Here is a 16,327-nt window from a genome sequence, read left to right as displayed (position 1 = left end):
ACGGTTCGCAGCGGAGTCTGGTAACAGCCCTAACCTCCGAAACACCCCATTTACACCCCGACGCCACTAATGATGCCTCACTTTGGGAGCACACCCCTCTGGGCTCGGGTGACAGCTGTTTATCTCTGCGCCTTTGCTGGCTGGCTGGCTGACTGGATATACCTCAGGTGAGCCTGTAATTATTATTTTTTTTTATAAGTTTTTAATTAGCGCCGCAATTGGTTCAGATCACTTTAAAGAGTTTCGAGTGAGCCCCGGGCGTTGTTCACAAAACCGCAGGTGGCTTATTTACCTGGAAACCTGGTTTTCGCTGGTATTTTCTCCTCTGTTGCATCTCTGCAAATGTAGCTGCCCCTGTTGCGTAAGTGTAGGCCATGTGTGGTAAAAAGCCCATTTGGTCTAAGCCCGGGTAGGGCCGCAGGCCGGGTATGCTGGCCTGCATCGGGGGCATGAATGTAGCTGGGGGGAACGCACTCTGGGGTGGAAGGGATGTGTACATGGGCTTGGCGGCAAAAGGGTTAATGCCAAAAATGGGGCTAGTGCTTTTTTCAAGGTTTCCGTTGTTGAGAGAGGCTGAAAAATCCTTCTTGAGATAGGCCAGGTTCAAAGGCTCCTGGAAGTGCTCCGGGGGAGAGGGGACACTGCTGTGGTCGATGGTAATACTGTTGACTTTAGGCCTGCTTTTGACAGTCAGTGCATGCTTGGGCTCCTTCATCATTCTTGGCAGAGAAAGGTCCAGCGGCTCAGCCTGGAGGTCTTCTGAAGTGAGACTGTTTGGAGTGTAAGAGCTACTGTGCGAGTTTTTGGAAGATGCAGACGACAGGTTCAAGGGGGAGGGAGTGTTGCTGCGTGAGTGGTCCAACTTCTCACCCATCGGTTTGGCACTGTTGCTAAACAGGTGGTTGTTTTTCAAATGTCTAAGCATATTGTCACAGTTGTTGATGTTGTTGTGGTGCTCCCCAATAGAGCGGGAGGTAATGTGGTCAGCTGGCTTGACTAGTGACACCGGCAATCTAGCTGCCATTGAGTCCTTTGGCATTGCGTGGTGGTGATTCCCTCCCCCAACCATCTCCATGTGGCTCCTGTGTTCTTGCAGTTGCGTCCTTGTGTTACCGTACTGGTACATTTTGCGCTGCTCAAACCACTCCTTGACAAATTCCTGAGGAAGACCGACCGCTATGGATATCTTCAGCAGCTCCTCCGAGTTTGGCTCCATGTTCATGGCGAAATATGCCTTCAGCACGGACATATGATCCTTGTACGGATTGATGGGACTGGTCAGTCCCTTCTCGGACAACATGGAGGAGAGCAAGTGGCCATTTTTCTCGATGAATATCCCCTGTTTGGGGGGCATCAAGTTGTCACTAGGCTGAAGAACAGCTTTGATCTCCTCATTCATTTTGCACAGGTAGCGTTCGTGCTGATGCAAAGGTATCGGACCCGGGAAGATTTCTTTGCAGTATTGGCAAGCAAAAGGTGTAAACATGTTGTTCTCCTGCATCTTTTCATCAACTCCTCCTTCGAGCAGATGATTGGATTTCTCCCGTTTTATATTGCTAATCTGTCTCTTTGAGTCTGCTGTCAAGCTCTGGAGGCAAGCTTTGGCTTCGTTCACTTTCTCTAACGTGTAGTCGATGATACTTTTGGTGGCACCGTTGTGGTTGACGACTGGAAGACCAGCAGTGTGGCCTCCCGGTGACACCAGCCCCTGTTTCTGCTCTTCAATCTGGGAACCCAGCTCCTTCATATAGGCCTTCAGTTTCGAGAGCTCCTCGGGCTTGCAGTCCATTTTCTGGCGGCACACAGTGTTATCCACAATTTGGAGGACCCTCTGCACCTCGCTCAGGTTGTTCCCCAGTGAGCCCGGGTAGCCCAGGAGCTGCGAATCCAGCCCGCCCAGCACCAGGTGCTGCAGGGGGCTCTGGGCTGTGGGGTTGTGGTGGACCCCCACAGGGCTGTTCCCTCCCAGGCCTCCTCCGTTCATGTAGGCCCCGGGACCACCGAAGCCGTGGGAGGCCATCATGAGCTTGTAGTCGTTGAAGTCTAGCGGCTCGGTCTTGATGCTTAGGTTGTTGTTGTGCTCCTGGAGACCCAGGGGCTTCCCGTTCTCCAGCTTCTGCCGCAGCTGAGTAATGGCTGTGTTGGTGGGGGAGGAGGAGGTGGAGGTCGGGGGAGAACCCGTCTTCATGTTGCCGCGCATCCTCCCATTGACTGCTATTAGCCCGATGCATTTCTTGCTGCTTATGTGAGAGCTATAGGAGCCCGAGTGGGAGAACCTCTTCTTGCAGTTGGGGCATTCATATGGTTTTTCACCTGAAACACCAGGAGAACTCACGTCAGGTTCTGTGATATGTACACAGTAAGCATGATGATACAAATGAGGAATGTGCTTTCAAGCATTATTTTCTTCATATGCCATAGATACACGTGTCATAACACCACAGGATTCATTTGATCTGCATTGATACAACGCTTCAGATTTTTCAAAAGGACGGTAGAAGAACCGTTTACAAAGGTAGGTTCCACTGAAGCTCATATGACAGACCTAATTGTGCACTATCGGGAGGGAAAGCACTTTTCGTCGCCAACACTGTGAAGTTTGCAGTGGTCTTAGATCAAGTTTATAAATATTCATGGTACCCACCACTATGAATCCTGAGGTGTTCCTTCAGATGGTGCTTGTATTTGAAGGCCTTGCCACACTCGGTGCATTTGAACTTCCGATTGCCAGCGCCTTGGTTGAGCAGTTGGTGCTAAAAGACAGAGGGATGGATGGATGCAGGAGGGAGGGAGGGAGGGAGGGAGGGGGCAGAAGGAGAGAAGAGGAGAAGAGGGGGAAGATTCACATTGAGATGTCTCGGCGGGTTCAGAGTTCAGTAAATAATCACAATCACAATCGGTCGGCGCGGCGACATAAAACGAGCCAAATGGCCGGCCACGGCAAAGAAAAAAAATGGCGTCTTGGCGTCCTCCTTGGTCCCCCCCCCCCCCCCGTCGGCGGACGACGGGAGTGGCAGTGATATCAGAGAGAATCACATACCTTTTAATTTCCTGGCTCCTCAGCCAAAGGAGGCATGCCTTTAGAATTTGGCAGCCCAGAAAATAGAATAAATGAAAAGAGTGTTTTTTTTCCTTCTTTTTCTTTTTTTTTTTTTCAAGGCTGTTTCCCCTTCATTAGAACAAGCAATCTGATCTACTTTTTCATTAATTTGGGTTAGTCGCTCCGGATCCTCCACGAGCTCATTCTCCCCCTCCTCCTCCTCCTCCTCCTCCTCCTCCTCCTCCTCCACATACCTGTGTTGGCAGATTGAATTACAGCTCGTGCTGCTCTTATTTATTTATCCATCTATCCCTCCATCCATTTATTTATTTATCCTTTAGATTCCCTTAATTGGGGATGTTTTTGATTTGGAAACCTCAAATGCCTCTTTAATAATCTCAGGACACTGAACGGGGAACAGAGATACTGGCCTTGATTCTCCACTCAAAGGCAGGAGACTTCAGTGGCCCCGCACCACCCAATTTACAGTTGAAACAAGGCCCATCAGTCCAGAAAGAAAGGAAAAAAAAAATGGAAAGATTGGAAACGGTAACAACAAAATACACACACACTCCCCCGAGAAGGGGGGGGGGGTAAGCCAGGGTGTGTTCTGACCCCCCCCCCCCCACCCCAACATTCCTGGGGGCAGATGGTCGTGCGATGGCAGGTCCACAACACCGACAGAACAAATTGAATTCAGAGATCAAGCACCAGGGGTCGGGTGGGTGAGGGGCGTGAGGGAAAGGGGTGAGGGACCCCACGATTTTGCGCGTTGCAAGAGTCGTCGAAAAACAAACGGCAACAGCTGCTAAGGTATCCCACCGCCCCCACCGTCCCCTCAAGGTTTGGGGACGCTGTAAGGAGATAAGATCGCCCTCCGCCCTCGAAATTGCAAAAACGCCGCCGCTCTGCATGTGGGAGGGGACCCGGCGAGATGTTTGCATATGCATGAGTGCTAATGAGTCATATTGGTGCTAATTGGTGGAGAGGCGGAGCCCCGCACGTGTAAACATCAGGAGAGGACGCCGACGACAGGAGCAGGAGCAGCCACGTTCTAACCCCGGCATATATTTAATGAAAAATAAGCAAACTGACATTCAGCGTCATTAAGATGAGGCTTTACCTTTGCCCTTTCCTTCCGTCTTTCTTTTCTCCTTTTTGTTGGGATTGGATGGTTCTTTCTTTTTTTTTCCATGCATCTCTTTTCTTTCCTTCTCTCTTTCTTTCTCTGATATGTTCAGATTAGTATGGTTTTTACCTTTTCATCAATCAATTTCTTTGTTCCTTTGATTTCTCTTTTTCTGATTGTTTCAATTGAAACCTTTTTTACCTATTTATCCATCTCTCTCTATCTCTCTCTCTTCCTTTCTTTCTTTATTTCTTTCTAAAACTAATCCAAAACGAGCGTTATTTTCTTTTTCCACTAAACCTCTGGAGTGTGAGAGCTCTTTAAGCTTGTCTTTAGTTTTAATGTCTCTTTGGCTTCAGGCTGAGAGGAGTGCTTAATGGGCAGATTTGAGCCAGATAGGAAACACAAACGCTCGAGAAGATCGCAAATATATGACGTTTATGCCGTGCGGGAAAATTGAACTTTCCATTTTTTTTCCAGCGCAGTGATGGAGCACGAGGACGTTGCAGCCTCTCTAGAAAAGGACATTAAAGCCAGGGCTGAAGTGCATGTGTGAGTGAAGGGGCCTGATCAAAAATTCCAAATTGGAAATTAACACAATCATTCGATCGTGAACGTGAGCGGCGGGGCCGGGGACGCGGCATCAGCCAGGGGCCATCAAAAAACCATTTAGGGGCCTCAATTAAAGTTATTACCATTAAGAAGATCTGGCATCTTCAAAATGCCATGAAATATTAATAATGATTGGCAATCAAAAAAAAAATATATATATATATGTCCGCTCTCTGGGATGGCAGGGATGCTAAGTTCGATCTTTCTTTCTTTCTTTCTTTTTTTCTACAGGGGAGTAGTTTAACCTAACACCATGAGACCATGAGGATGTTTTTCTATATCTTGTTCTCTTTTTCCATCTTTCTTTCTTTGTTTCCGATAACCTATCCAGCACATATACAGTAGGTCTCCCGCTCACCTGCTCGCGGGCCGGCTTGTGTGTGGCCATGTGGCGCTCCAGCTGCGTGCGGTAGGCGAAGGTGTAGTTGCAGAGCGGGCAGGCGAAGTTCTCCTCGTTCTTCTCGTGCCGGTACTTGATGTGCTCCTTGAGCGAGGTGAGGCGCTTGTAGCCGCGGTCGCAGTAGGGGCAGGTGAGCAGCTGGGCGAACGCATCTGGAGTTCCGGGTGGAAGGTCTGCGAGGGAAAGGTCAGTGGATTAATGGCGGCTAGCGGGCAGGCTGCCTGGAGCCCCCCGGACCACCTGGGCCTCCCCGGACCACCAGAGCTATCTCCGATTCCCCCCATACTTTCCTAATTGCGTTTAACAGCCCCGTCTTTCACTACCGTTCCCACTGACACGTCCATAATTTCTCTGGCTCCGATCCAACTCTGCCCTCCCCCAAACACCGCCCCCCCCAAAACCCTCCCCCCATGTTGCGGCTTCAGAGGTGCCCTCTCTGGTTTCAAGGCCCTCGGACCCTCGGACCCCCCTGCCCAGCTGTTGCTCCGCTCTGTAGGTAAACACCGAGGCATTCGCTCCAACAGCTGCATGTCAGCCATGTTCTCGACTGTTGTTTTCCGACCCCCTCACCCCCAACCACCCCCACCCCCTCTGTCTCTCCCTCGCTCTCTCCCTCCCTCCCTCTCTTCTTTTTTTCCCAGTTTATCTCTCCGATCCGAAAGATTTGCTGAGCCTGCTTATTTTCAGTCTTCAGAGCCGGCACCTCCATTTCATTGGCGTTGAGTTTGGAGACATTACATCAGTGATTTGTCCGGAAAATACTCTGCCTGGAAGAATTTATTTTCACAATAACCATGACCACATACATATATATATATATATATATATATATATATATATATATAGACGGTACGGACACCACGAAAAATACCATTAACCCATCGACAACCGGCACCCCCCTTTTGGGCGTCCCTTCCCGTCGAGGGGAACGTACCGTTCTCCTCGGGGCCGTTGGCCTCGGGCGTGCCCAGGCGGGACAGCTCCTCCGGGGCTTCCGGGTAGATGATGGCCGTGTCGCCGCGCTGGAGGTACTCGGCGATGCTCACCACGTGGCTCTCGCTGTCGTCCAGCTTGCGCTTGGAGAAGAAGTCCTCGAATTCCGAGGTGCAGTCCACGCTCTTGACTGGGAACCAGAGGAGGGAGAGAGATTTGAGTCGTTTGGTTCTACGAGAGGAAAGCGAGGGAGCTTGTTCTTCAACGTAAAAAGCCACGGGGGCCACTGAGCTTCTGAGTCGGTTAGCGTTTTAAATGACCGCGCGACACTTTTGAAGGAGATAGACTTCGATACAGCATCGCCTATCTGTCCGTTGGCGTTATGGACAGGACCCCCGCGTGCGCGTGCGCGTGCGCGTGCCGGCGCGCAGAGCCTGCGCCCGGCCTTCCCGCGCTCGGGTGGGCTACGCTTAATCAGCAACAGAAGCATTCTGGGCTCTTTGTATCGACTTTCACATATAAGGTCAATCAAGAGACTGTGGCTTTTGTTGACTCTGTGTTGGACAGATTACCGGGGGGGAGCACAACACGGTGCAGAAAAAAAAAAAAAAAAAAAAAAAAAGAAAAGAAAATAGAGAGAAAGTAAAACGCTCCGGCCGTAGCGGCTCAGAATGTATCTTAAGCTCGCCAAAGTGCTGAGACCACACAATGTGCTCCCTCACTCTCTATTTATTTCACAGTCCCTTCTCTTCGGGGGGAAAACTCTTAAGCTGCACGGAGGAGATAGCGGGCTGGAGAAACAAACCGGGGCAAACCAGAAATCAGCAAGCTTCATTAGTCAAGGATGGGGGTGGGGGGAGGGGGTGGCGGACACTCAAAGCTACGTGCACACACACACACACACACACACACACACACACACACACACACGCGCGCGCACACACACACACACACATACACACACAGTCACGGCTTCCAACCTGCCCGGATTCCACGGGAGCTATTATGCGATCATAACTGTGGCCGCTGTCGGAGCCAAAACAAGCCCTTGCTTCATCAAACTCCACGCTCTCTCTCGCTCTCTCTCTCTCTCTCTCTCTCTCTCTCTCCCTTTTTTAATTAGGCACTTTCGGACGGCGAGCCAAGGTGAGGCTTTAAAAGAGCGATTTGTTTGGCCGTGATGACTTTGGCGTCCAATTTGCGAAAGGTCAAGGTAGCGGATATTTGGTTGTCAACATGGCGGAGGAAATGTCATCGGTGCCAATGGATGTTATTTTTTTTGATAACCATGATCGCATCGTTTACAGGGCGCGCTCATTAGACCGCCCCGCTCGCGGTTCGCTGTCGACCGAACCCTCGAAAATTAGGAGATTTTAAGCGTGATTAAAGGGGGTTTTGACGGAGATTCCCCCTCGGGCCAGGATTTTATTCTCTTTTCTTTTTTCTTTTTAACGCAAAAGACAGCGTTTCATTAACGAAAACGATCGAGCAAAAACAACGGAGATCAACTCGGCAGATTCGGTGTCGTCGTTTTTTTCTGTTCCGGCTCTCTTCTGCTTTCAAGTCGTTCCGAAATCTCGACGCCTCCAATGAAATGAAATTCTTTGCTCCAAAGGGAAGAAAGAAAGGGAAGGAAACCTCCAGACTCTCCTCGGGGGTGACGCAGGAAATCACCTGGATCAAAGCGCTGGGACGTGATCAAACTGTTCATGTGTTTAAACGGAATCACATGTGATCCAGTGTCGGAGGGGGCCGTCGAAACTGCTGCCACAGCACCGCAGTTTCCAAAAAATATAGATATAGAAATACTACATTAGAAACATTTGCTGTGCTTGTTCCAGGAAAAAATAAATATTATATATATATATATATATATATATATATATTCACACACACACACACACAGATGCATACGCATGCATGACATATGTATGCAATCATAGACACAGGAAAACTGTCTCACAGGATATATATTTATAGACACACATGCACAAATAAGCCCTCACATGTGAGGGTGTTACCTGCACATCCACACACACACACACACACACACACACACATGGGAAATGAATGGGAGGCTCGCGTTGGAAGGAACCACCACCTTAGCGCCTCATTTTGCTTTGATTTAGCTTCAATTAAAGCGAGGATTCACCTCCAGCAAACAACGCACGAAACTAAACTCACCAGTCCAATTTATTTTTTTTACACTGATTTATGTGACTGACGGACGTTCGCCAGGGAAAGCACGGACGAGGCAAGCAAAGGCAAGTCCAGATACACCTACATCCACCGTTCCTGTCGTGAACCACCGAGCCTCCGCCAACACGAAGAAGAAATGGACGTCAAAACCCAACCCGGCCCACTCACCTGTACCGTTTCCAACCGACTGCAGAGCGCCGTCGGTCCCCAAGGCATCAAAATCGTCCTTCATTTCGTCTAGGGGGAGGAAGAGGAAGAGGAGAGGAAGAGGTTGGAGCGGAACGTCTGAGTTTTCTGAGCAACAACAACAACAACGACGACAACGACAACAACAACAACAACAACCACAACAGAAAAGCGAGGAGCGAGGCGGCCCCGTGGAGGAATAAGTCACAGAGAGAGGCTTTGTTTGGCCACACTTAATGAATGCTATCATCCGGGCCAGACAGCGACTTATTTACCTTTCGCGCGACAACGCGCCGTGGGAAGGTGGGGATTCATCGGGGGGGATTGGTCGGGGGTGGAGGAAAGAACACAGGGCGCTCGGTTTGCCAAACAAGGGTGAGTAAACACAATACCAACCCCTTCCACCTGAGCAATCACAGAACCCGCAGCCCACCCTGCCGACACCCCAGCAAACACATGGGCACCGGCTTAGTACTCCCCGGCTCTGACAGCGCTGTAATCCATGACGTGCAGAACCGCAGGCCCTCCCTAGCATATGTCGACTGGTGAGCGCCATGCGTCCCACGCCGTATGTTCCGTTTGGGTCGTTTGGGCTTTACCGCGTGGGGAATTCAACCGTTTACCTTGGCAGCGCCAGCTCCACTCGCCCCCTGGAGACGAGAAACTTTCTTCCCCTTCTACACCCTGCCACCCAGCGACGCGGGAAACCGCTATTTCCGCTTTTATTTTCTTTAAAAGAATGGGTTCTTAGTGCCAATCAGGGTAATGGCACGGCACTGTCTCGCAAGGCGAGACTGCCGAGGCGGACGGCATCTTCCCCGTCCTGGCACAGGTGAAGCGGCAGTAAATAAGAGTGACGGACTGGCTCATAAACAAACACGAGCGGGGCCCGACTCCTTACTCTGTCTGGGTGCCACAGTAAAAAAAACTCCCTCCTGGCACGTCGAGCCCAGAGGACACCGCCGAGACAATCAACTTAAGGAGCGGCCCGGACCTCGTTCCTCGTGCCCTCTGTGAGAAATTAAATCAAGGTGCTTCCGAGAAGTCGAGGGGGGCCGGGTTGTATATAGGGGGCCTGGATTACGCGATTTGAACACATCTGTTGTGGTTGTTCTGTTTTTTTTTGGATTTGTTTTTTCTCAAAGCAGGTCGTCAGTTGGTGGACTGCCAAGAGGAGTGCTGTTCAGTATCACGGTATTAGCTGAGACAGAAATTAGGGGTATCTCTCGCCGTCCCTTCTGCGACTTAAGAAACTAATCAGAATCCAATCTTGGCGTGAAACACCACCCATTAACTCCATCTCGAGAGGGTTTCCATCCTCTGAAGTGCATGTTGCACCTTGCAAAGAGAAAAAAACAAGAAAACGCACGGCGGCAAATGAAAATAACCAGGTTTTGAGCGACATGAATCTAGTTCCGACGAAACAAAACAAGATTAAAAAAACCAAACGGATCCCTCCCACGCCTCCCGATTAAAATATGCCCCCACATGTAGGAGATAGGGTATCAGCCAGTTTGAAACCTTCCTTTCAGTCAGCGGAGACAAGCTCCCACCCTCTCATGCTGTTTTCACTTTGAGCAATCAAATTTGGCCGCATTCCTTAGCAGGAAGGGACGACCGACGAAGACGTAATGGCCTTAACCTCTCCCGTGTTTACCTTGGAAAAGCTCCTATTATCTGCCGTCAAAGGGATGGAACACTTCTCCCGGTAGGAGGTGGACTAGGTCCGCTTTTTCACTTTGCTTCCTCGGGCCTTTAGCACACTCAGATGTGTTGCCAGCGCCGTGGCGTGTTCGCACAGACGGAGGTGGTTCTGTGGTGCCGGGCCAACACCCAGAGTTTGGCCGCCTTGACGGGTATTTTTCTTTTTGCCTCTGCCCGGGTGAATTTATGTGTCTGTGCCCGATTCTTGTTGACCCGAGCCGGGAGAGCGACGGCACCCTCGCTCTTGGGGGTGCACATAGGTCAGCGGGTATACGCTCGTTCCCTGTTTTTTCCTGTTCCCACGAGGGTCTTAGGAAAATACTCTCGGTCTCGATGGCGAAGAAGCGCTTGGATGTGAGGGGTCCTGGAAGCGCTCGTGTGACATGTTAATCGCTCCGGCTACTTAAGGGGGAGGGGTTCGGGTACGCGCCGTCCTTGAAGGACAATGTAGAGCTCGGAGCCCAGACCGCTCAGAACGCCTCGGTCCGGCCAATTCACAGCGGCCATATTGACTCAACGCCGCTGACAGTGTTTGTCTTGAAAACAAACTTTTACGATCGGTCTCTGCGCAGTCGCAGGCCTTGGTGGAAGCCACCGGTTACGTGCTCTCGTTCGGCATCAATCCTTTAACGGTGCTGCAGCGTGACGCTTTATACATTTAAAACAAGAACATCTGCATGACAGTGCTAGGAGGACGCCGTCGGTTCCCTGGAAGAACCGGAAACAATGGCAACTCTGCAAAGAAGATGACTTTGGTTTTTAAATCGGCTGCCAAAGTGCGGCGGTAATTGACCAAACAAACAAAAACACACGTTCCAGACGTTCCTGCTTTAATGTCGTTTTGGGGGAAGCCCAAGCTGTGTTTCAAGCGTGACAAGGGCACAGGGAGGGGTTTTGGGTTAGAATGCAGGTGATTTATTTGTAAATCCCTGTCAGTAATGATGTCATGTGTTCCAGCGCACAGCGTCCAGCCCCTCCGTGGGATGAAGGAATGTCAAGGACAATGGGAGCGCTCACAGAACTGCGATTGTGCGCTCGACCGGCTCTCCTTGGCTTCCAAATCCCTCCGTCCTGTGAAATTTCTCTTGACTTTGTTTTCCGATGTTTTCTGGCGTTAGAGGACCGTTCCCTGTGTTTGAGGATCAATAATGGCCATTATTCACTGGGTTTTATGTGTATCTATCTATACATAAGTCTATCCTCAGTCACAATGGTATTAGTCCTCTTGACATTCTCGGTAAAGTTCCTTGGACGTTCAACGTAAATTTGTGATTTTCAACATCCTCCTAAACTTTCCCGAACGGCCTTGTAAGGTATCTTTTGGGAGAGGGGTCCGGGAGTGGGGGGGGGGGGGGTGTATCAGTCCAGGGGAGGCCAGTTTTGCTTATCTCAGACCGGAGCTATGCGCTGAGGTATCGCTGTAGACACGAAGGCACCAGGGAAGCGGGAAAAAAATGGTGAAGACCGAAAGAAAGACGGAAAGAAAGACAGACAGACAGAAAGAAAGAAAGAAAAAGCGAGTGTGAGAACCAGAGCACCCACAGGATGGGGAACGAGGCTCCCCGGCGCTCTAATGAACTCGGCTTGCTCCGCCGAATGCGGCAGACGCTTTATCATGGGAGAGGCGTATTATCAGGGAATTGCAACATAGTTGAATTACAGACATTATGGCACCGCGGGTCTTTATCAAATAAACAATTACCGTATGCAACGACAGCTTGTTTATCCTTTATCTTGATTTATTTACCAAACCCCTCTTCTGTTTTTTTTTGTTTTTTTTCTCCTCTTTTTTTTTTCTCCCATCCCCACAGAGCACAGTACGCCAAACGTGAGCTGAGCTGTTATTTGGGAGAAGTAAATGCTGGTATCGACTATTTTTTATTTATTTATTTTTTCTCTGGCCCCTAATAAATGTGCAATTTTACCCCATATTAAAATTTAAGACTGCCGAACGCTCTGGCATTTTTTTTTTTTTTTTTTTTTTTCCGGCACTGCACAGCTAGTTCATTAGCAGAAATGAATAGCGATGCCCGGCTCATTTAAATGGGCTGTCTTACATGAGTTCTCACCATACTCTGTTCCTGTCACATGCCTCCGAGAATCATTGACTCTTATTATACATGTAAATGGCTATCATAAAAATAAAAATTTCATTTAAGATTGTTAATGGCTTTTTTTGCAGCAGTCTGGCTTCCTTTAATGATTATACCCTGCCCCCTAATTAAAAGTATTTATCTTTCAAGCATCCGTGACCGGGCCGCCGCTATCTGGGAGGCAGATTAAGCCTGTCCAGTTGTTGTTCTCAGTTTGTATCACCTGCAGGGGATTAGCTATCTTATTATGGGATGGTGGCATGGGGGGGGTTGTGTCCCATCAATCATCAGGGGATGGTCCGGTAACAGTGTTGACTTGACACAAACAGGGATATTGTGCGCCAGGGAAGGTGGAATCTCCTCCTTCTCCTCTCCTCCGCTCCCTGGCCGTTGTTTATCCAGGTTGTACGTGGGTTTTGCAATGGGCTGGCCGCGGCATGGACGTCTCCGACTAAAAAGCAGAGGTTTAGCCCTTGGCGAACATGCGTGTGTGGCAGGCCTGGCTCGTGCCTTGTTTATGAATACCTTGTGCGTTGTGTTCTGCAGCGGAGGTTTAATGTGCGCTAACACGCTCCGACGAGTGACACGCGATGCTCGGGTTTTAAAAGCAATCCAAAGAGTTGAGAGCGATGGACAATTTGGATGGTACTTAGAAACCGTGTCCAGTGTGTGTATATACAGCTCATATAAATACACTGCACTATAAGTAAGAGTCTGAAGTCATATTATATATTTTTCTTTTATAGTGTATATTCCTAAAATCATATAGGCATATTTTATTGATTTCTTTTCGCCATTCCCGAAATCTCCGCAATTTTGGCGGGTGCGCAAAACCCACACGATAGCTTTCTATTAATAGCGTCATTGCAGAGACTAGCAAAAATAAATAAGACAGCTTTGTGACGCTGAAAAGACGAGTCCGTAGACCGATCAGAACCCAATGCAAATTTGCAGGAAATATTGTGACAAATTGCACAGAACATGGATAAGCTCCATTTGTCCAGTTAGTAGTATATCTTGGCTCCAGTCGTCACTCCAGTATACTTTGTCTTATTGTGATTTGTTACTTCTTGTAACACTGTGCAAAGGTCAAACAACATCTACGGCCCCCGCTCAAATAGTTGCATTTTGGTGGAAGTCTCTTGAGGTTGGCCGAGGAAAAACCTTCAGGTTTGGAAGGAAATACAAAAACACCCCGCGGTAGTTTGTCTCTTTAAATATGTTCAAAGCAATGGCTGAAGCTCTGGGTAATGAAGCGGGGGATTGTGATCTCGAACAAAGAATAATGGGGACATCAGCTCCCTGAAAACGGGGGTGGCGTCGCGGAACACGCCGGGAGGGCGGAAGCAGTGAGCTCTAATTCCTCCCTCCAAAAGGGGTCGTCGTCCTCCTCACCTGCACCGTCCACCGAGGCGCTCAGCATGTCGCTGTCCTGCCAGATGTGCTCCACGCCGCTGTCCCTCATCTCGTCCTCGTCCTCGTCCTCCTTGGCCAGCGGGCCGCGGCTCTCGGCCCGCGGCGAGGCCTCCTCCGGGCGGGCCGGGCTGGCCGGGCTGCCCGCGCCGTTGATCAGGACGTCCTCCTCGGACACGCCCAGCTTGTCCTCCTCCTCCGTCTCGGAGCCCGTCTCCACCACGTTCTCGTAGTTCAGAGCTGCGGACACGCGGGGAGGAAGAACACACCGTTTCTGGTCACCACGGGGACCCGAAATAGCATTGAAGACAGCAACGAAACAAACACAGAAATCCCGAGCCGGAAAAAATCTGGTCTCTCTTCAGGCCGGAAAAAAAAAAAAAGAAACAACAAGCGTCGGCCCCGAAGTCGTTTGCGGTGTTTTCATCAACAATACAAACAACGAGGGCGACGCCAGACGGGGATTTTGACTTGTTATGGAAACTGAGGTTTACTGCTAGATTAAAAGGTCACCCCACACCGCTGCACCATCCAAGGCGGAGGTTGGGTTTTTTTTTTTTTCTTGTTTTTTTTCTCGTCGGTTACAGCCCAATTACAGCATCCGCGGCTGGCATTTGTGCCTAAACCGCAGCGGTGGGCAGACAGCTGTCGAGGAGATGCGAGCCAAAATAGACAGTAATTTTCTGTCCCTGCTTACATGCCGCGGATGCCAACTAGCTGCACCTTTCAGGAAAGCTTTGCTCCGAAAGAATGGCCCGCGTGTTTAAGATGCTCCGCATAGCAAATATAATGTTACAAATGTCACAATGCATTCTGAAGGCTTAACCGACGGTACTCGGGAATATTCATCATGCATCGCCTCCAAAGGCTGCGAATTTGCATCGTCAGTGGAGCGTGAACATAAATATGAATGCTTTGGAACGTATGAAAATGTATTTATATGTGTACAAACACGCACGCGCCGACACGCGCACGCACACACACACACACACACACACACACACACACACACACCGCAAATAGCTTGCGAGCACCAGCAGGGCTCGTCCAGCCTCGCCACACTCAGGTCCTAGACACATGTCGGCTTTTCCCAAAATAGACAGCCTGTAAATAAGGGCTGTGAACTCAATCAAAGGTGGCTCTCTCGTGAATTAGTCACCGCCGTCGACAGGTTTTTCCCGGGGCCCGGGGCCCGACTTTACTGCGGCATAAATCCCGGGCCCAATGGAGGTCAGATAAATTACCCGAGGAATTTCGGCATTAGCCGAGACAGGGCGATAGCCCAACATAAAAGGGTCAGGCCTCGTTGGCGGACCCTCCGCGGCCCGCCGGCCAATCGCTGCCGAGGCCCCGCAAAGCAAAGAGAAATCCAAGCGCCGTGGGGGGGGGGGGGGGTCGAGCGAGAGCTTCCTTACGAGCTCCTCAAAACGTTGTATTTCTCTTTTGTGACCCAAACTTGGGGGAGCAACCCCGACGCCGCTCCGCCCGACCCGGGATGCGGTGAAGGCCCTCGATGGTCGGGCAGCTCGCGGCCCTCCGAAAAGCTAGAACTTCCCGTTTCCCTCCGCACCGTCGACCCGTCGGCACTCGCCTTCTGCCAACAACTGCACAACAGGTGCAAATCAAAATGAAAACGGGGGCTTTCAGGCGAGGCGGGGGCGGGGCGGCGCGGGGTATGTGACCTGCTCAGAATACCAATTGACGAAGGAAACAAAACCTCTTGGAGGAGGTGTGACCACAAGGGTTTAGGCAAGTTCAGACTCAGCGGTGTGGTGTTCCGCGCACACGGCTGTAATGGGAAACCTGGGCAGTAACACGGGGGGGTCGTCTCCTGGGGGGTCCAGGTTTTCTTTCCTTTCCTTAAAATTTTCTCGACGTATGTATATTTCGCCACGACACCGTCCCTTTCCCGGGGCTGCAAAGCCGCGCCGACTCAAGTCGGTCGGACGACGGCCTTAGAACCCCCCCCCCCGTTTGAAACAACAGCTTCTGTCTGTTTGTTTTAATTGGACGCGTTCACACCTCCACCTCCTGACCCACTCCGCCCACCGGAGGGTTGAACTCCTCTTAGCAACCGGCGATCGACTCCCGTTCTGCCAAAAAGGGTCTAAAGTGCGGCGTCGGTGCCGACGGAGGGTTGGCACGGGATGCAGTGAGGGGGTAATGCCGGCGGAGGGGGGGGGGGGCTTCGCAGTCTAGTAGAACAAAAGACTGGAGCGCCCCCTCCTCTCGCGAACCTGATCCCTGGATGCAGATCTGGTGGAGGGCCGGGGGCCGGGGGGCCCGGGCTGAATGAAATGAACTCGGGGAAGGGACAGGTCCTAAAAAGGCCCCCATTCTTCCCCGGATAAAAAGGCCGGAGGAAGTGTCTTTTTGTTTAACGACACCGGCCGCAGTGGCTGGGAAAAAAAAGGGGGGGGGGGGGAATAAATGAGGGACGGGAAGCGAAGCGACGGCCAAAAGAGCAATGCAAAATTAATCACCACCACAGAGGTACGCGTTGGAAAACAGAAGTTCTGCCGTGCCGAAAAAGGTCATGACAGTCAAACGGGGGGGGGGGGGGGGTCCGGACTGGTCGAGGAGTTGGCGGCGCTCGCCTCGGCCCCTTTGTCAGCGTC

General features: G+C 50.7%; 1 protein-coding gene across 3 annotated transcripts in view; it reads right to left on the bottom strand.

Moving 5' to 3' along the window:
- zeb2b (zinc finger E-box binding homeobox 2b) overlaps positions 1 to 16,327 on the bottom strand; it is a gene marked incomplete at its 3' end in the record, with an annotated part of 84,873 nt that overhangs the window by 4,008 nt on the left and 64,538 nt on the right. For all 3 annotated transcript variants that reach the window (XM_080024567.1, XM_080024566.1, XM_080024568.1), the window contains exons 3-8: positions 13,692 to 13,949; positions 8,482 to 8,550; positions 6,116 to 6,304; positions 5,140 to 5,354; positions 2,645 to 2,753; positions 293 to 2,313 (exon numbers count right to left, since the gene is read on the bottom strand). In XM_080024567.1, coding sequence (XP_079880693.1) covers positions 293 to 2,313; positions 2,645 to 2,753; positions 5,140 to 5,354; positions 6,116 to 6,304; positions 8,482 to 8,550; positions 13,692 to 13,949 — 2,861 coding nt within the window. The remainder of the gene's footprint in view (positions 1 to 292; positions 2,314 to 2,644; positions 2,754 to 5,139; positions 5,355 to 6,115; positions 6,305 to 8,481; positions 8,551 to 13,691; positions 13,950 to 16,327) is intronic.

The sequence above is a fragment of the Zeus faber genome (genome assembly GCF_960531495.2).
Source record: "Zeus faber genome assembly, chromosome: 2".
Lineage (NCBI taxonomy): Eukaryota > Metazoa > Chordata > Actinopteri > Zeiformes > Zeidae > Zeus > Zeus faber.
The sequence above is the reverse complement of the archived record's forward strand: the minus strand, read 5'-3'. Positions and strand labels throughout refer to the sequence as shown.